At 49.5% G+C, this 20,167-nt stretch overlaps 1 protein-coding gene across 4 annotated transcripts in view; it reads left to right on the top strand.

Moving 5' to 3' along the window:
- LOC121879194 (mitogen-activated protein kinase kinase kinase 7-like) overlaps positions 1 to 19,232 on the top strand; it is a 69,629-nt gene extending 50,397 nt beyond the window's left edge. For all 4 annotated transcript variants that reach the window (XM_042385793.1, XM_042385791.1, XM_042385792.1 and 1 more), the window contains 3 exons: positions 13,904 to 14,076; positions 14,754 to 14,906; positions 18,036 to 19,232. In XM_042385793.1, coding sequence (XP_042241727.1) covers positions 13,904 to 14,076; positions 14,754 to 14,906; positions 18,036 to 18,182 — 473 coding nt within the window. In that variant the 3' untranslated portion in view covers positions 18,183 to 19,232. The remainder of the gene's footprint in view (positions 1 to 13,903; positions 14,077 to 14,753; positions 14,907 to 18,035) is intronic.
- The last annotated feature ends 935 nt before the right edge of the window (positions 19,233 to 20,167 follow it).

The following is a 20,167-nucleotide window of genomic DNA, read 5'->3' as shown; positions in this document are numbered from 1 at the left end:
TCTCTCTCTCTCTCTCTCTCTCTCTCTCTCTCTCCACTGTGACGCATGGGGGCCTTTTTCTGTCATTTGCTGTATGTCTGTGTTTATCTGTCCGTATGTCTGTCTATGTTTGTTTCTCTGTCTCTAGTAAAATATCCACTGTTTTAAACCGGTCCCCAAGTTGTTGCTGTTTAATTACTAGGTCAACAAGTAACTAAGGTCAACAAGGTCAAGGTCACACAGCGGGCGGGGGGTCATGGCTGTAGGTCACATAAGAACATAAGGAGTCTGTAGGCCTGTTGGCCTGTGCATGGCAGCTCCTGTCGAGAGTTACTACCACTCTCTATCATCCATGAATCTATCTAGCCTCCTTTTGAAACTTTCCAGAGTTCCTGCACTTACTACAAAGTTGCTAAGCTTGTTCCTCGTCCACTCTATTTGTGAACCAGTTTCTTCCTATCTCCTCCTAAACCCTAAACTTATCCAACAAATCCGTTGTTCCGAGTCCTATCCTGCTCGGATATAAAGAACTTTATCTATATCCCCTTTATTGATTCCTTTCACCCATAAATACTTCTATCATATCTCCCGCACTCTTCGTCTTTCTAGAATGCAAGTTAAGTTTCTTTAACCTATCCTGATATGGAAGGTTTCTAAGTCCCGGAATCATTTTTCCTCATTCTTCGCTGCACCGACTCTAGTGAATTGATATCCATTCTTTAATAAGGGCACCAGAACTGAACCGCATAATCGAGGTGGGCCTGACTAGCGCAGTTGAAAATTATGGTCACTGGGGGCAACTGTAATGGAACTAGACATGAACTGAACCACCAGCTCCGGACCTCCACACACCTCAACTTAAAATCTTTCATGGTTATTAGGCAGAATCACCCCCCTGCCCCCCGCCCTCTTCCTCCCTCCCCTCTTCCCCCCCAATCAAAAACATTCGGTATACTACTCCTTGTTGTTTGTTTACCCTCTGGCTTGATCATCGCACTGAAATTTTGACGACAATCTCACTGTGTGTGTGTGTGTGTGTGTGTGTGTGTGTTGTGTGTGTGTGTGTGTGTGTGTGTGTGTGTGTGTGTGTGTGTGTGTGTGTGTGTGTGTGTGTGTGTGTGTGTCCCTCATTCCACTATTGGCGTGCTTTACCTGTGATATAATTACAGGTGTTTTGTATATAACAGTTTGGGTACCTCGTGAGAGAGAAGCAGGATTTTTTTATACTACGACTGAGGTCTGACTGATCCGGGACCTATAAAGACTGGGTGAGGTTGGGCGTGGTGGGGTGGGGCAGGGCAGGGCTAGGCGGGGCGGTGACTCAGGGGAAGTCCTGGTGATACGCCCCGAGAAAGAGGAGACCTCATGGCGCCCACCACCCCACTCCGTCCTCGACCTGATCTCGACAACACGTGGCCTTCTCCTCCTCCTCCTCCACCCTGAGAGGGTTGGTAATTTTAGCCATGGAGGGAGGCTGGTGCTGTTATTATTATTATTATTATTATCATCATCATCATCATCATCATCATCATTATCATCATCATCATCATCATCATCATCATCATCATCAGCATCATCATTATTATGAAGGTAAACCATAACGTTAGGTACCCGTTCACAGCTGGGTTGACTGGGAGTGCCTCGGTCGCAAACCAGCGACCCCTTGTGGCGAGGATAAAGTCTGACAAATAATAGCAAATAAGAGATGTGTGTGTGTGTGTGTGTGTGTGTGTGTGTGTGTGTGTGTGTGTGTGTGTGTGTGTGTGTGTGTGTGTGTGTGTGTGTGTGTGTGTGTGTGTGTGTGTGTGTGGTGTGTGTCATGGTCACTGAGGAAGGCTAGATAAATTTGTCAGTTTTGGCCGTCTGGTTCATGCGAGCGACCACACCCAACTGATGACGCCTCTCTCTCTGTTGATGAATATTAAAGAATCTTATGTATTTTCTATCAGTATATTTCAGGAAAAAAGTCAATATTTACCCCTACGCCGTTGCCTCCTCGCTGATGCTAATTAAAAAACCCGACACTGAAACAAGACTGACTGTAGGGCAACGGGTGGGTGAGTGGGTGTTAGGCTGGGAGCGGGGTGTTAGGCTGGAGTGGGTGTTAGGCTGGGAGCAGGTGTTAGGCTGGGAGGTGGGTGTTGAGGCTGGGAGTGGGTGTTAGGCTGGGAGGTGGGTGTTAGGCTGGGAGGTGGGTGTTAGGCTGGGAGGTGGGTGTTAGGCTGGGGGAGTGAGCGTGGGTGTTAGGCTGGGAGCAGTGTTGGGCTGGGAGTGGGTGTTAGGCTGGGAGGGGGTGTTAGGCTGGGAGTGGGTGTTAGGCTGGAGGGTGTTAGGCTGGGAGCAGGTGTTAGGCGGGAGTGGGTGTTAGGCTGGGAGGTGGGTGTTAGGCTGGGAGGCAGGTGATAGGCTGGTAGTGGGTGTTGAGGCTGGGAGTGGGTGTTGGCTGGGAGGGGGAGGCTGGGGTGTTAGGCTGGGAGCAGGTGTTAGGCTGGGGGCAGGTGTTAGGCTGGGGAGCAGGTGTTGGAGGCTGGGAGCGGTGTTAGGCTGGGAGCGGGTGTTAGGCTGGGGGTGGGTGTTAGGCTGGGGCAGGTGTTAGGCGGACGGTGTTAAGCTGGGAGGCAGGTGTTAGGCTGGGAGCGGGTGTTAGGCTGGGAGCGGGTGTTGGGCTGGGGCAGGTGTTAGGCTGGGAGCAGGTGATAGGCTGGGAGCGGGTGTTAGGCTGGGAGCGGGTGTTAGGCTGGGAGCAGGTGTTAGGCTGGGAGCAGGCTGGGAGGCAGGTGATGGGCTGGGAGCGGGTGTTAGGCTGGGAGGCGGTGTTGGGCTGGGAGGTCTGGGCTGGGAGCGGTGTTGGGCTGGGAGCAGGTGATAGGCTGGGGTGGGTGTTAGGCTGGGGCAGGTGTTAGGCTGGGGGCAGGTGTTGGGCTGGGGTGGGTGTTAGGCTGGGAGCAGGTGATAGGCTGGGAGGCAGGTGGGCTGGGAGGCAGGTGTTAGGCTGGTGGGTGTTGGGCTGGGAGCAGGTGTTGCTGGGGCTGGGTGTTAGGCTGGGAGTGGGTGTTAGGCTGGAGCGAGTGTTAGGCTGGGAGTGGGTGTTAGGCTGGGAGCGGGTGTTGGAGGCTGGGAGTGGGTGTTAGGCTGGGAGCGGGTGATAGGCTGGGGCAGGTGATAGGCTGGGAGCAGGTGTTAGGCTGGGGAGCAGGTGTTAGGCTGGGAGCAGGCGATGGGGCTGGGAGCGGGTGTTAGGCTGGGAGGGTGTTGGGCTGGGGAGCGGTGTTGGGCTGGGGCAGGTGTTGGAGGCTGGGAGCAGGTGATAGGCCTGGGAGGCAGGTGGGCTGGGAGGCGGTGTTAGGCTGGGGCGGGGTGTTAGGCGGGTGTGATGGGCTGGGAGCGGGTGGGCTGGGGTGGGTGTTAGGCTGGGGGTGTTGGGCTGGGAGCGGGTGTTAGGCTGGGGGTGGGTGTTAGGCTGGGAGGCGAGTGTTAGGCTGGGGCGGGTGTTGGGCTGGGAGCGGGTGATAGGCTGGAGCGGGTGTTAGGCTGGGAGTGAGTGTTAGGCTGGGAGGTGGGTGTGTAGGCTGGGAGTGGGTGTTAGGCTGGGAGGGTGTTAGGCTGGGAGTGGGTGTTAGGCTGGGAGTGGGTGTTAAGGTGTTAGGCTGGGGAGTGGGTGTTAGGCTGGGGTGGGTGTTAGGCTGGGAGCAGGTGTGTTGGGAGTGGGTGTGGCTGGGAGTGTTAGGCTGGGAGGGTGTTAGGCTGGGAGCGGGTGTTAGGCTGGGAGTGGGTGTTAGGCTGGGAGTGGGTGTTAGGCTGGGAGGCAGGTGTTAGGCTGGGAGCAGGTGTAGCTGGGAGCAGGTGTTAGGCTGGGAGCTGGGTGTTAGGCTGGGAGCAGGTGTTAGCAGGTGTTAGGCAGGTGGTGTTAGGCTGGGAGCAGGTGTGTTAAGGCTGGGAGGCAGGGTGTTAGAGCTGGGCAGGTGTTAGGGTGGGCTGGGCAGGTGTTGAGCTGGGAGCAGGTGTTAGGCTGGGAGCAGGTGTTAGGCTGGGAGCAGGTGTTAGGCTGGGAGCAGGTGTTAGGCTGGGAGCAGGTGTTGGGCTGGGAGCTGGGGGCGGGAGCGTGTTAGGCTGGGAGGCGGGTGTTAGGGAGGTGTTAGGCTGGGAGCAGGTGTTAGGCTGGGGCAGGTGTTAGGCTGGGAGGGTGTTGGGCTGGGGGTGTTAGGGCTGGGAGCAGGTGTTGTTAGGCTGGGAGCAGGTGTTAGGCTGGGAGCAGGTGTTAGGCTGTGTTAGGCTGGGAGCAGGTGTTAGGCTGGGAGGCAGGTGTTAGGCAGGTGTTAGGCTGGGAGGCAGGTGTTAGGCTGGGAGCAGGTGTTGGGCTGGGAGGGTGTTAGTTGGAGGCAGGTGTTAGGCTGGGTGTTAGGCTGGGAGGGCGGGTGTTAGGCTGGGAGCGGGTGTTAGGCTGGGAGCGGGTGTTAGGCTGGGAGCGGGTGTTAGGCTGGGAGTGTAGTGACTTTTGGTTAATACGGTTTATTTCTGTTTTTATAAGCATCAGTCGTCGCTTTTTTTCATCAGTAAACAAGTTGATAGGTCAGGTCAGGTTAGGTCAGGTCAGGTCAGGTCAGGTTAGGTTAGGTTAGGTTAGGTTAGGTTAGGTTAGGTTAGGTTAGGTTAGGTTGGGGCCTGTAGGACTGGGTGACCATCTGGCCACGAATAACACCACCATCTTGGCTGACTGGTACGGTGCTCTAACCCAAACTCAGCCTTAGACTAACACAGTGTACTCAGGGGGATAAGTCATCGTACTCAGGGGGGTGGAACCTACAATTCTCCACCCACCAATCCACCCCCCTCCCCAACCCCGTCCCCGCCCCCTCGCAGGGTGGGGAGTCGGGCGCCCGTGCCAGCCTGCCTGCTTAGTGCCTGCTCCCCTGCCAGTCTTAGTCGGCGCCTCAGAGTGAGTAGTGTGTGTCCACGTGTGGGGCCGCGTACTTCTGCAGTAGTGACGGTGTTGTGACGGTAGTGGAGACCTACAGGACTTAGTGAGTGTGGTGGTGGTGAGTCAACTGGGAGGGTGTGTAGGTGGCGCCAGGTAGGCTGCCGGCGACAACACCAGCCTGGTTGGCCACGAGCGTCGTCATCCTCCTTCCCTCTCTCACTGACACACAGCCACCCACCGCCCGCAGCGCTGCTGTGGTTCTCTTGCTGCACCACCATCTCGGGTGTTGTGTCTGGCCAGTGTGTAGGTGGCCACGCCTCCATCCGCCCACTGGTGAAGGGTTTGGGCGGCGCGGGCGTGGATGCAGCTGGTGCACAGGTGGGGCCCACAGCCCCGCACCTGCCTGGTGGTGCTCAGAGGTGAAGGCCACGCGCTGGGTAGTATGCTAGGTAGTACAGCTACCCTTGTACCCCTGCCCTCACACCCTGCCTAGCTCACCTGCCTCCTGTGTGGGGTCGTTGCCGTACATCTCAGTAACTGTAACTACCTGCTGGTCCACCCAGTAACTTGTGTCCACACCACCCCACCCAGTGTTGTGCTGCCCACCACCACCAGTGGCCGCCCATGGGCCTGGACACCCGTGGTAGCGTTTCCTCGCCCGTGTGGTCACCAAGAGCCCGCCCCACCTCTCTCTGCCTCCACCCGGCCTGTCTCCTCACCGCGCCCACCGCCCACCGCCCGCCCACAATGGTGATGCTTGCCTGGACGGGCCGCCCGCGCCCCCGCCCACCCTACACCCACGCCCTGAGAGGTCAACACCCATTGTACACTCTGTTGTTGTGTAAATTAAACCAGAGCATGAAGTAACCTCCCACCTACGCCCTGCGTACCACCACCCCACCCACACCCTGTGACTTTTCCATCCACACCCTCTGTACCACCCCACGTGCTACCCACCCATACCGTATACCACCCACCCATAATGCCCTGTGTACCTCGCCAGGTACTGCATGGTTGTTGTTGAAGGAGAGCCCAGGTGTGTGGCCGCCCCCGTCTACTGTAGTTAAGTTCCCGCCTCACCCACCACCAGTCGTCGTTTTCTCACCCAACCTGCCTGAACTACTTAATTACTTACACTTAACGAGGTACATACTAGAGGTCCAGCGTTGGTAACACAAACGGAATGCTCCACCTGCCGATCACAATACCCTCACTCTTGTTCCGGACAGAGGCGAGAGAGAACTATGGCCGGTGTATGTTAACTACTGTACCATCTGCTATTACCTAACTACCTTCATACTCAAGTGTCACTCAAGTGTTACTCAAGTGTTGCTCAAGTGTCACTCAAGTGTTGCTCAAGTGTCACTCCACGATAAATGATTTGATTATTAAGAAAGTGACGTAAAGGTAGATGGGGGGGTGGGTGTGTGTTGTGACTCAGTCGTGTGTACAGGTGGAGGAGGGAGAGGAGAGGGTGACACTGAGGATTTTCTCAGTGGTCAAGTTGGAACCAAGAGCGTCAACCCCCTCCCCACCCCCTGCCAGGTTCCCGTCACTCCACCCCCTCCCTGAGTGATTGGTGACCACTTTACATACTCAACCTTGATGATGATGATATTAATAATAAGTCCTGGTACACAGTCAGGTCCACATTGGTACACACAGTCAGTCCACACACAGGTACACACAGTCAGTCCACACACACAGGTACACACAGTCAGGTCCATACACACAGGTACACACAGTCAGGTCCACACAGGTACACACAGTCAGGTCATACACACAGGTACACACAGTCAGGTCCACACACAGGTACACACTATCAGGTCCATACACACAGGTACACACAGTCAGGTCCACACACACAGGTACACACAGTCAGGTCCACACACACAGGTACACTATCAGGTCCATACACACAGGTACACACTATCAGGTCCATACACCTGGTACACAGTTAGGTCCACACACAGGTACACACAGTCAGGTCCACACACAGGTACACACAGTCAGGTCCACACAGGTACACACTATCGGGTCCGCCCACACATCAGGTACACACAGTCAGGTCCACACATTACACACAAGTCAGGTCCATACACAGGTACACAAGAGTCAGGAACCACACACACAGGTACATCACAGTCAGATACACCACCAGTCAGGTCCACATCACACACACTCATCAGGTCCACACACACACAGTCAGGTCCATCACACAGGTACACACAGTCAGGTCCACACAGGTACACAGTCAGTACACAGGTACACAGTCAGGTCCACAGTCAGGTCCCACACAGTCAGGTCCACACAGGTACACACTATCGGGTCCATACACACAGGTACACACAGTCAGGTCCACAGTACACACAGTCAGGGTCCATACACACAGGTACACACAGTCAGGTCCACACACACACACATGTACACACAGTCAGGTCCACACACACACACAGGTACACACAGGTTTGTTTACGTGATTCTGGCAACAGATGTCCTCCCCCTCCACCTTCCTCCCTCTCCTCCCATTCCCCTCCCTCTCCCTCCCTCTCCCCTCCCTCTCCCTCCTCCCCTCCCCCTCCCCTCCCCTCCCCTCCTTCTCCCTCCTTCTCCCCTCCTCCCCCCATGACGCCACTACGCACATATGAAAAAACTACTGATTCAATATTAACCCCTTAGCAGGGTACGATAACTAACCCTTTGAGTACGATGACTGCCCTTTGAGTACGATGACTGAAACCTTCGAGTACAATGACATCATACACGAGGGATTATATAATTGTACTCAAAGGGGTTAAATTATCGTACTCAAAGGGGTTAAATTATCGTACTCAAAGGGGTTAAATTATCGTACTCAAATGGGGTTAAATTATCGTACTCAATCTCAGCATGGGTGATTCATTGTACTCAGGGGTTGGCACCACTCAACCCTCTTCACTATCACCCTCACCCCTCCTTAGCCCCTCCCTCCCCCTCCCTCACCCTCCCTCCCTCACCCTCCTCCCTCCCTCACCTCCTCCCTCACCTCCTCCCTCACTCCCTCCCTCACCTCCTCCCCACCCTCCTCCCCACCTCCTCCCCACCCTCCCTCCCCACCTCCTCCCTCACACCCTTCCTCCCCTCACCTCCTTTCTCACACCCTCCCTCCCCACCTCCTCCCTTCACCCTCCCCCCTCACCCCCATCACCTCCCTCACTCCCTCCCCCTCACCTCCTCCCTCACCCCCCCCCGCACCCCCTGCACCATACAGTACTAAGCACCTACACAACATCTTCACTATACACGGTCTCTCTGTATAGTGTTGTTGTAGTGTTGTTGTAGTGTTGTTGTTGTTGTTGTAGTACCTGCTATACGTTTAGTGAAAAAGTTACCGTTTGTAGATTTCGAGTAGAGAGTCTTACGCCATACGAGAAGAAAAAATCCTCCTCCTCCTCCTCCTCCGTAGCAGACAGACTCGGGTTATTTAAATCTATACTGTAGCAGTGTGTGTGTGTGTGTGTGTGTGTGTGTGTGTGTGTGTGTGTGTGTGTGTGTGTTTGTCCAATCCGTAGTGGTGGTGATGTGATCCTGATGGTGCGTCACATGTGTACATTTGTCGCCAACACCTAACTAACCTAACCTATCCTTTCCTTGGCGATATGTGGCAGGGTTGGCGATAGGTGTTGGCACTAAGTGGATAGATTCTGGTAACGGGGTACACACACACACACACACACACACACACACACACACACACACCCAGAAAAGAGAGGAGTTTTGTATCTAGGCTTTAAATCTCGTGTTTCAGCCACACTCTTGTAAACACAACAATTCCCTCCAGTTTTAACCCATTTTGGTGTGTGTGTGTTCTGTAGAGAGGGGGCGTGGGGGAAACAAGGAGGCGTGGGGAGATGTGGGAGGCGTGAAGACAGAAAGGGCGTGGGGAATGTGGGAGGGAGACAGGAGGGGGCGTGGGAGATGTTGGGGCGTGGGGAGGCGAGAGGAGGAGATGTGGGAGGCGTGAACAGGAGGCGTGGGAGATGTGGGAGGCGTGGGGAACAAGGGGAGGCGTGGGATGTGGGACGTGGGGGAGAGAAGAGGCGTGGGGGGGGAGAGAGCGTGGGGCGAAGGCGTGGGGGAGACGGGAGGCCGGGGGAGATGTGGGGAGGCGTGGGGAAGACGAAGGAGGCGTGGGAGAGGCGTGTCGTCTTTCATAGGTCAGCAGTAGCATCATGAAGGAACTATTCACCTCGTCATCTCTCTCTCTCTCTCTCTCTCTCTCTTACTTCCATAAAGGTTTGATTATTTGTTTCTCTTTACTTCCCTCTTCACCTCACCCTTCACCCCCCACCCTCCCCTTCACCCCCTCCCTTCACCCCCACCCCCCCCTTCACCCCCTCTTACCCTCCCCCTTCACCCCACCTCTCCCCTTCACCTCCCCCACCCTCCCCTTCACCCCCCCACCCCTCCCCCTTCACCCCACCCCCTCCCCTTCACCCCACCCCTCCCCACCCCCCACCTCCTTCCCCTCCTCCACCCCTCCCCTACCCCACCCCTCCCCTTCACCCCTCCCCTTCACCCCCCACCCTCCCCTTCCACCCCCACCCTCCCCCTTCACCCCTCCCCCTTCACCCCTACCCCCTCCCCTTCACCCCCCTCCCTTCACCCCACCCTCCCCCTTCACCCCCCCCCTCCCCTTCACCCCCACCCCTCCCCCCCTTCACCCCACCCTCCCCCTTCACCCCCCCCCCCTCCCCTTCACCCCCACCCCTCCCCCTTCACCCCCACCCCCCCCTTCACCCCCCCCTCCCCCTTCCACCCCTCCCCCTTCACCCCACCCCCCTTCTCCCCACCCTCCTTCACCCCACCCTCCTTCACCCCCACCCTCCCCTTCACCCCCACCCTCCCCTTCACACCCCCACCCCCTCCTTCACTCCCACCCTCCCCTCACCCCACCCTCCCTTCACTCCCACCCCCTTCAACCCCACCTTCCCCCCCTTCACCCCACCTCTCCTTCACCCCCACCCCCCCCTTCACCCCCACCCCCTCCCCCCTTCACCCCCACCCTCCCCCCACCCCCCACCCTCCCCCCACCCCACCCTCTTCACCCCACCTTCACCCCACCCTCCCCTTCACTCCCCCACCCCCCTCTCACCCCTCCTCTCACCCCACCCCTCCCTTCACTCCCATTCCTCCCCCACCCCCACCTTCACCCCCACCTCCCCCCTTCACCCCACCTCCCCCCTTCACCCCCACCTCCTTCACCCCCACCTCCCCTTCACCCCCACCTCCCTCACCCCCACCCTCCCCTTCACTCCCCACCTCCCCTTCTCAATCCACCCTTTCACCTCCTCCCTTCACCCTCACCTCTCCTTCACCCTCCTCCCCTTCACCCCCCCTCTCCCCTTCAACCCCACCTCCCTTCACCCTCCTCCATAAAAGCAATCACTGTTAATATTATTTATCTATTTGTTTCTTTTGTTTCTTTATTTGTTTATTTTTTAGTGGTTAAATTTTTCGTATAGCTTAGCAGGTGATCAGAGGTTCTTGTTGACGACGGCTGACACACCTGAGTAGAGTGACAGGTGACGGTGATGATGACAGGTGACGGTGTATGATGACAGGTGATGAGGGAGCGTGATGTGATGACAGTGACGGTGATGATGACAGGTGATGATGACAGGTGATGGTGATGATGACAGGTGATTGGTGATGATGACAGGTGATGATGATGAGTGATGATGACAGGTGATTATGATGATGACAGTGACGGTGATGATGACAGGTGATGATGACAGGTGACGGTGATGATGACAGTGACGGTGATGATGACAGGTGACGGTGATTATGACAGGTGATGATGATAGGTGATGATGACAGGTGACGGTGATGATGACAGGACGGTGATGATGACAGGTGATGATGACAGGTGACGGTGATGATGACGGTGATGATGATGACATTGTGATGATGACAGGTGATGATGACAGTGTATTGTGATGATGACAGGTGATGATGATCAGGTGACGGTGATGATACAGGTGATGATGATGAGGTGATTGTGATGATGACAGGTGATGATGACAGGTTTGTAATGTAACAACTTTTCCCTAGTTTGTCTAATTGCTTAAGATAATGTTGTTGTTTTTTCTTAACTAGCTGTTAATTTTTACACGAATTAAAATGAAAGATCAATAGTGAGAAACAATATATGTATGTTGTGTTATCAAAGTAAGAGAAACAATTGAGACCCTGCAATTGTGTGTAAATGAGGCAGAAAGTCAGATCATCAACCTGGGACTTGGTTACATATGGCAGCAGGGTCTACCATTAGACAACACATTATGCTTCCGCTAGGCGGTAGTACCTCCTGTTTGGTAGGTGGTTAGGTTAGTTTAAGTGAGAATTTTACCTGCTATTGGAGAGAGAGAGAGAGAGAGAGAGAGAGGGGGGGGTACTTCCTTGTTAAAGTTTCACGGGTCAGGTGGTGCCAGTGTGTGTGTGTGTGTGTGTGTGTGTGTGTGTGTGTGTGTGTGGTGGGGAACACAACAGTAATGTCGGCAACCTCAAAGCCTTATACCTCCACCACCACCACTGGCTCACTGACTCTTTTAGACAGCAGACTCTAACCTCCTCCTCCTGTCCCTGTCACTCTGTCTGTTCATTAGACGGGGATAGGTGTTGCTTGTCACTCCTGCCTGTTACTACTGTTGCTATTTGATCCTGTTTATGCCCTCTCTCATGTGGGTGACGCTGGCAAAGTGATCATCCTCTCACTGAGTTTGTTGACAGAGGGTAATTACCGTGGCAAGAGGTACCTTCCTCTCTCCCTCTCCCTCTCTCCATCCCTCACTACTCCTCACTCCTTCCTTCACTCCCCCCTCCTCACTACATTCCTCCTCACCCCCTCCTCCTCTCCCTCCCTCTCTCCCTCCTCACTACCTAACCTAACCTCTCTCCTCTCCTCACGTCCTGTATAGGTGATGTTTCTGGCCGGACTTATTACCATAACACCTTCTTCTGTCCTTCCTAGCCTTCCTCTCCTCCTCTTCTTCCCTTCTTCCTTCTTCCTTCCTCCTCTCTTCCTTCCTCCTTCCTCTCCTCCTTCTTCCCTTCCTCCTCTTCCTCGTCCTCCCTCTCCTCCTCTTCCTCTCCTCCTGCTGGTTCATTTCTACTGAGGGTGGCTGAGGCAGTACCCTGGGGGGCGCCGCCTGCTTAAAGTGACGCAGGTAGCAGATGTGAGTCTCAGTATACACGGTAAACATTGCGTCATGGTGTGTGGCTGGACACAGTGATGGCGCACCTCCCCTCAACACATCTCCTTGTTCACTCTCTTCTTGTTTTCTCTCCTTTCTCTACCCTTTCTCCTGTCTAATAATATCCCTATCCCCTTTCTCTTGGTTAGGTTATTTAAGTTAGTTGGTTAGGTTAGGGTTAGGTTAGGTTAGGTTGTGTTGTGTTAGGTTAGGTCAGGTTAGTTAGGTTAGGTTAGGCAGGTCAGGTCAGGTCAGGCTGTAGTCACAGCTTATTGACCTGCCCTTCACGTACACACAGCGAGCTCTCTACACCTTCATAACTCTAAGGAAAACTAGACCCGGGTTACACTTAATACTGAGGCGTGTGTGTGTGTGTGTGTGTGGGGGGTCCTACACCCCTGTGGTAAACCGTGTCTCCAACGGCACTGTCACAGTAGTAGTATCACTATTTATGAATGAAAGGCTATTGGTGGTGTAATGAAGGACCTGATTGGTTTGGTAAAGGTCATACAGGTTGGCTGTTTGGAGACACTGGTTACCACAAGAGGTGGAGGGACACGTCTCCTCAACTGTACCGGGGGTCGGTACTAGTGGTGGGCAGGAGGTGTAGTGGTGGTGGTGGACAGGAGGTGTAGTGGTGGTGGTGGTGGTGACAGGAGGTGGTGGTGGTGGGGGGGCGGGCAGGAGGGAGCTGGTCTCGGTGGCAGGGTATGCCAGGGTGAGTCACTACAGGCTGCCCACACGCTATTTTTGGGTCACCTTACCTCCGAACTGTTAGTGGAGTCTGTTTATTTCTCTACCCCTGTGTGTTGCTCCTCCTTCCTTCCCTTCTCTCCTCCCTTCCTCTCTCTCCCTCCTCCCTCCTTCTTTCTTTCCTCCTTTTCCTCCTTCCCCCCTTCTGTTGCTCTCTCCTTCCCTCCTTTCCTCCTCCTCTTTCCTTTCTTTCTCCCCTCCCTCCTCCCTCATCACCCTGTCACATGCAACTCTCTCCTCACGTTAATATTGTTGTTATTAATAATATTTCATTATTATTGTCTTTTTTGTCATTATCATTATTGCCATCATAATTATAGTCATTATCTTTGTCCACATCATTAATCTCACCTAAACTCATCATCATAGTCATCATTATGTTTATCATCATCTTCATCGATAGTAACCTCATGTTTTTTATTATCATTATTATCATTGTCATCATCATCATCATCATCATTAACTTCATCGACACCACCACAGGGCAGGAGAGGCTATCGTCATCACTCAGGCTGTCAGTGAGAGAGAGAGAGAGAGAGAGAGAGAGAGAGAGAGAGAGAGAGAGAGAGAGAGACCTGTCTCACGTTCTGACCTGACTGGTAGATGTCTTAAGTAACCTGAGGGATTATAATTAGGACAAGTGTACCGCTGATGCGTCAATAAAGGAATCTCATGGGTGTTATATCAGGCACTATTATGAGCTTGGAAGGTGAAATTTGTCTGTTTATTTATTACCTTTTTAACAGAACTGGTGGATGCTTAATGGGTTAGTTTAAGTGTCATATTTACAATGAACCTCCAATTTTTATTAATATCCTACAACTGTCTTACTAATTACAATCTATAACATTAAAACTGCCTCATAATTATCTTCTCATAGTTTCAAAATAATTCCTTCATTTTATTGAAACTTAAAAAGAATAAAATAAAAAGTTTGGAGTAGTGGGTCGTGGTCGCCAACCCTCAGACGTCGGAATTGTCAGGTGGACTGATGGATTATTTTCCTGTTTTCCCGCAGGTGGTGGGAGTCACAATGGTGAAGGTGGCGGTGGAGGCACGGAGGGAGGCGGAGGCGGGACAGACGAGGAGGAGCTGGGAGCCTTCTGGGACCTGCTAGACAACGAGATCCGTCCTATCAAGCCGCTGCCTTCCTGCCCTGAGTCACAAAAGATCTTCTCCGAGCACAAAGAGGTATTGACTGGTCTCCTGAGGTATTGGCTGATCCTAATTCGGTCTGTGAGTGGAGAATAAACCTAATCTTTTGTGGTATAATTGGGATATAACCTAATTTTTTGTGGTATAATTATAACCTAATCTTTTGAAATATAATTGGGGTATGAGCGAATCTCTTGTGGTATAAATGGAACTAAGGGGGTTGGTAGCCAGGTCTGGAAGTGGGGGCTTGGGGGGGGGGTTATTAGCCAGGTCTGGAAATGGGGGCTTGGGGGGGTTATTAGCCAGGTCTGGAAATGGGGGCTTGGGATGTTGGTAGCCAGGTCTGGAAGTGGAGGGGTTCTTATGTTGTCCAAAGTGGATCTCATAACATGTGTCACTTTAGTGGTTAGATGGATGAAAAGACTGTTTTTGAAATACCTGTATGTAGGTTCTATATTGTCCCTTTAATTATCCTCTTGTATCGATATTTTTGTTTCCCCTCCATTATCTCTCTTCCTTTGTTTCCTTTTTATGTTTCTCTTCTCCTTGCAGCTCCATTCCTTGTCTTGTTTCTTCATGTTTGTTCATTCCCTCCTCATCTTTCTCTTCGTCCTCGTCTCCATCTCCCCATCCATTCCTCCTTAAATCTCACATTCTTTATCATGAAACTTGGTGTGTTAGGAAAAGTATTAACACAATGACGGCTTTTACAGATGGCACGGAAATACTTAGTCCTACAACAAGAGATCTTCAACCTCCGGAAGCGCAAGAGCGTCCTCGAGAATAAACTATCCCAAGCTGAAAAACTGGAACAGATAGGAAATCAGCGTTACCAAGATAAGATCAGAGAACTGGAAAGTAAAAGGGTAAGCTTTATTTTTTTGAGCAATTTACAGGACTATACAGTGTTAAACCTTTTTACACTACTGTGCAGTGTAGACTTAGTACTGTACTGTGTCAGAGTTGTGACATCAAGTTGAGGCTTCTTCAAGAGGGTCCTTTATAATGATGCTTGTGGTGCCATAATTAAAACAGATTTTTATATTACTTAATAATCTCAAAGGCTCAAAAATGAGTTGCTCTGATAGTGTAATTATTTCCTAGATTGTAGAACAATGAACATTTACATTATTGAATGTAGCCTTGTGAACCATAAAGGTGATTAACCTGTGACTATTATTTATGTACAGTACAGAATATTTACAGGTGCTCCTCTACTTAAGAACGTTCAACTTACAAACATCATCACTGAGGGGGGTTACCTGCCAGAACAGGTGTTTAATGTGGATGAGACTGGATTATTTTGAAGAAAATTCGAGATAGAACAAACATTACCTAAGAGGAGAAGAGTGAACCAGGTTTTAAGGCTGTATTAAAGGGTATAGCTGTACTAAATATTCATAATCTTTTCATATTTTACAATATGTTTGGTATCTACAAGAGTAAAGTTGGATTAACACACAAGCCTCAGGAACATAACACGTTCATAAGTAGAGGAGCACCTGTATATATATTTTGCTAGTTAGATACCTTTTGTCAGGTGGCTCTTATTACTGCACATGCCTTGATACACTGTCCACTGACAAGGATTTACACTTGTGCAGTGGACAGTGTATTAGGTCTTATACGACTTCATGTTAGTGTCAGGATAGGTACATAATGGACACCAAGGAGTCGGTGGCTGGTGCCTACCCTGAAGATTTCTCTCATTCTAGAGACAATATTTTCCAGTCTACACAAAGGAGTTGTGGGAAGTTAGTTTAGGTACAGTAACTTACTTGACTAAGGAGTAGCTTATTGTGTGGTCTTTGAACCTTTATTTTTTGTGGAGTGCAGTTTTGGGACGCTGGTCAGTTTTTTAGGTTGTCATAGTCCCAAAGCTGGTAGGACATGTTTTATCAGCTTGTCGCAGGACTTTTGTTTTTAGGAGGCTCTGTTCTGTTTGTGTGGAAATTTGTTCCTCACTTCTTCTGAACCTGTGCTGAAGGGTACTGTTTGTTCCTACCTGTTGAGAATCCACAATGGAGTGTAGAAGTTTGCCATTGTGGTCAAACCCATGGAATAGAGGTCCTCCTGTTGCTTACATGCTCATATTTTATTGAAATACTTTTGCAGGACAGTAGGCTTGTGAGAGTGAGATGAGTAAAACTGTATTCATGGTTCCCAGAAGTACAGGTATTCTCTTGGAGTCCTTGGGAGTTAGCCAGTGTTCAGGCATGGGGCGGGGATGATATATGTCGTCACCAACTCTCGGTGTTGTGTCGCTTATTTCACACTTGAGTCACATGAAAGGTGGAGGAGTGTATAGCACTTAGGTTTGGAACTCTTGGGAACAGGTTTGTGAGCTTCCTCCACTAAAGGGGATGTTTTGCTAGTGGTTCAAGGTGTTTGTTTCAGTGTATTGGTCTTTCATCCACTCTTGACTTATGGCATAGAACATTCTGTTGCTCTCTGACTCTTATTAGTGAGTAATGTTTATAGTGATCCACTTGCCAGGTTCTTGTTCATTCATTTTTTGGTGCATGTTAGTGTGCTCTGTTGTGGGTTCTTGACTGTGACATGAACATTACTATACTGGTTTCTGTTTAGGGGTCTTCAGTAGGTCATTCTCTGAAAGTGTATCTGCTGCCCAATACCTGAGGGGATTAATTTTTATATTCCAGTGAAGGAATTATTTTATTAGGTTTCAGGGTGACACTACAGAACTGTATGGTTTGGGAGAATTGTGATTCATTGTGTTTTGGTGCAGCTGGGATATCTTTTCTGAAGGTTGCATATGAGAACACCTAGCAGAGGACTTCTAGCTAGCAAGGGAGATTGGTGCAGAAATCCTATTTTCTAGTTGAGCTAGTAGTCAGGTGACTTAGGTACCCTCTCTCCTCCTTTGGTTTATATTTGAAAGTGAATGCATATGGCATATTGGTCCTGGATTTTGACAAGCTGGTGACAGGTGTGTACTGACTAGGTCTCTATTACACCTCCTGCCTGTAGAGAGTAATAACGTATGTACATCTATTCTCTCTCTCTCTCTCTCTCTCTCTCTCCTGAGGCTGATGGGAGAGGTGGGGAGGGATGAGTCACTCACCAGCTGCCTTGGAGGGTAAGGTGTAACACACTAACCACCTCATTGTGATAAGAGCCACCAGTACATTTGTCCCCCAAAATTATTCTGCGTCCAATATGTTAAGCTGCGGGTCTCCTGCAGGCTAATGAACCCCCCAGATGCTGTCTCCAGTAGGTTAAATTTACCTGGCCCAACTCAAAAATAAAAATGTTATTATTTACTTAAACATATTATTATTATTACCTTTGATTAATTAAAAAAGGAATTATAATAAATATTCAAGCTGGTTAATCTGAGACAGTTATCATCCATACAGCACCCAACTCTTCAGAGCTAATCGGTAGCCATTACTGAACTCTGATACACATTACTATCTATTAATGTCATACCTGCCACATATATCTTATTATTTTGATTGGGAAACTTCCTTTAGCTTTTGAAAGAAACTTGAAATCACGATGATAACGGTGAATAATGCCGACTGCCATCAACATTTGTTCATAGTCACATGAGCACGTAATGCCATTTATCAGTATGCAGCGAAGACTAGTATTCAGTTGCCATTTCGTGTTTTAGTAGTGCTTACCATAGTATGAACAGCTTAGTACAACGAGTAATGATCATAACAACAACAACTTGGTAAAAACACATCAAGGACGGTGCTGACAAGTGTTTTACCCTCATTGTAAGAACATTTTGGTCACAGACTTACTGTACAGTTTATTGTTCCATATGAGTAGCAGGTAACATTAAATAATTACATACACACACACAAAAAAAAATCCTAAATATTCCCTGCTGAAATGAGGTAAGATATCTTACATGTCCATGCATTGTATAAGCCGTAAAATACGGTACTTTGCTCAGCCAGAAAATAGTATTTCTGGATTAAGTTCCATACAGTACTTATGTTTTTTTCTGTTTACATCAGGAAAATCTGCGTCACACTCATAGCAGACTCAGACAACAGTTGGAGCAGATTCGCACTCGACAAGAGCAGCAGCAGAAACGACAGCAGCAGCAGGATGATGGTAATGGAGGAGACCTCGATCATCACCTCCCTCTGGCTCCTCCCTGATGCACCACTGCTACTTGGGTTACCCACTCATGCTGTGATCTGTGACAAATTGTGTAGAATGCAGGTTAAGATGGATGCATTGTGTGCATCTGTGAATGATTTCTCTTCTAAGATAGAGAACTGTCAAATCTCACATGATATATTTTTATCAACCACAGACAATAGTGCAAGTCATCCCTCAAACTGGAAATGGGTGGAAAGAACAATTTTTGAACATTGTGAGAGTTGAATTTGCTCTCCAAAATAAGTTTGAAGTTTAGTGGATTATGTTTGCAGGTCCACACAAGTGAAGTGTCTGGTAGTTAGTGAAGGAAAACTTACTTATTTTAAACTGAAATGTTCATTATTTAGATCAGTTAATCAGTGATAATACAGTAGCATTACACTATCTAGTAATTTCATTTTCTTTTCTCATTTGAAGGTTTTTGACAACCAACAGTTTTAAGGTTCATTAATAACAATGAGTACAGTACTGTATCCACTTGTGCATTTTGTAGTTACAAGACATTCTGGTCTTGGATTATGTTTTGTAAACTTTTATGCATCTGTAACAGGAAAGTAATCAGGTTTCAAGTAGAGCTTCAAGGATTAAATGATCACAGCTAAAAGAAGCTTTCGTGGTGACAGACTTCAGGAGTTAAGCTCACCATAGATGGTCCAAGATAATGCTAAACCTCTTATTACCTTCATCTCCTTGAGCAAGATTTATATACTTGTGTAAGGAAGTGTTGTTTTATTGTTTCATTAATGATGGTCACTTATTCCACTGAACTTACAGGAAAATACGAATTCACAGTGCATTTAAGTACTACTGTATAGCTGGTATTTCACGAGTTGGCGTATGGCAGTTGAAGGACTTGTGTGTGTCATGTGTGACTGTGCCTTGGATGTGTTCATGCTGTTTTATAATAAGTAAATAAATTTTTTTAAGACAGTACCTTTAACGATTTAGATGGTTTAATATATAGCAGCATTAATATATTTGTTGTAATATATGTAAATATAAATATGTATTTTGTATGTTTATTAAGAGTAAAAATTTTAATCCTTTGGTATTTTTATTTTTATTTTTCGGGTTAATTTATTAAGACCTGAGATATTACTTGTGTTATCTCTGTTTCCCTCATCTTAAAACATTGAGACAACGTAACAAGATTGGTCTGTTAACCTTCAGGTGTGTTTTATGTCTTTCTCTCTTTCCTTAAACTTGTAATCATAATAAATTACTTTAAATATTTTTTTAACAAAATTGGTCAGGTACCTTGTAGGTAGGATCTGTGAAAGGTATTTAGCCGTGTAGAGTGACCAGAGATGAGCAGCAGGCGAGTGGATGATGCAGCCTTTACATCCTCTCCCAGTATACAGTATACATAAAAAAAAAAATACAATAAAATAAGTACTGTACTACTTTCAAAATCACACGCAGCCAAGCACCCTTACTGCAGTTAAAACTTTAAAAAGTCCACCTTCATGTACTGAACATCTCCCGCTGAGCACCACCAAGATGGAGAATGAACCATCCCCCTGCCAGCTGGCCAGAATTCTTGGGGGTTATGTGTCTTGTGCGGATTTTACGAGACCTGCCCAGAGCACATTGTGGTCGTGGCGGAGGTTGAGAATGATGTGTTTTCTTAGTGTGGTGATGTGTCTTTGTACTGGTGCGAAGTTGTGTTGGTTTTATGTGAAATATCGTCTGTAACAGTGTAGCAGGCGTTGTGTTCTGATGGAGGGCTTGAAGGAGTCTATTTTCTTGAGAGAGCGTTTTGATAAGTGTGTCTCTGCTGCATTGGTCATTGTGTTGAAGAGTTGTGAAATTGTTTTCTCTATTTTCCCTGTGGGTTGGTGTTCAAGGCTGAGTGTGTAGAGTTGTTTGGCTAATGTGTCCCAGTCTGGTCTTGGTATTGTGATACAGGTGTTGGTATCAGGATGGGTTGTTGAAGAGTTGTAGTGTAATGGGTATGCAGCTCCGGCGAGAACACCTTCTA

Source organism: Homarus americanus, unplaced genomic scaffold (assembly GCF_018991925.1).
Source record: "Homarus americanus isolate GMGI-L3 unplaced genomic scaffold, GMGI_Hamer_2.0 scaffold52209, whole genome shotgun sequence".
Taxonomy (NCBI): Eukaryota; Metazoa; Arthropoda; class Malacostraca; order Decapoda; family Nephropidae; genus Homarus; species Homarus americanus.
The sequence above is the reverse complement of the archived record's forward strand: the minus strand, read 5'-3'. Positions and strand labels throughout refer to the sequence as shown.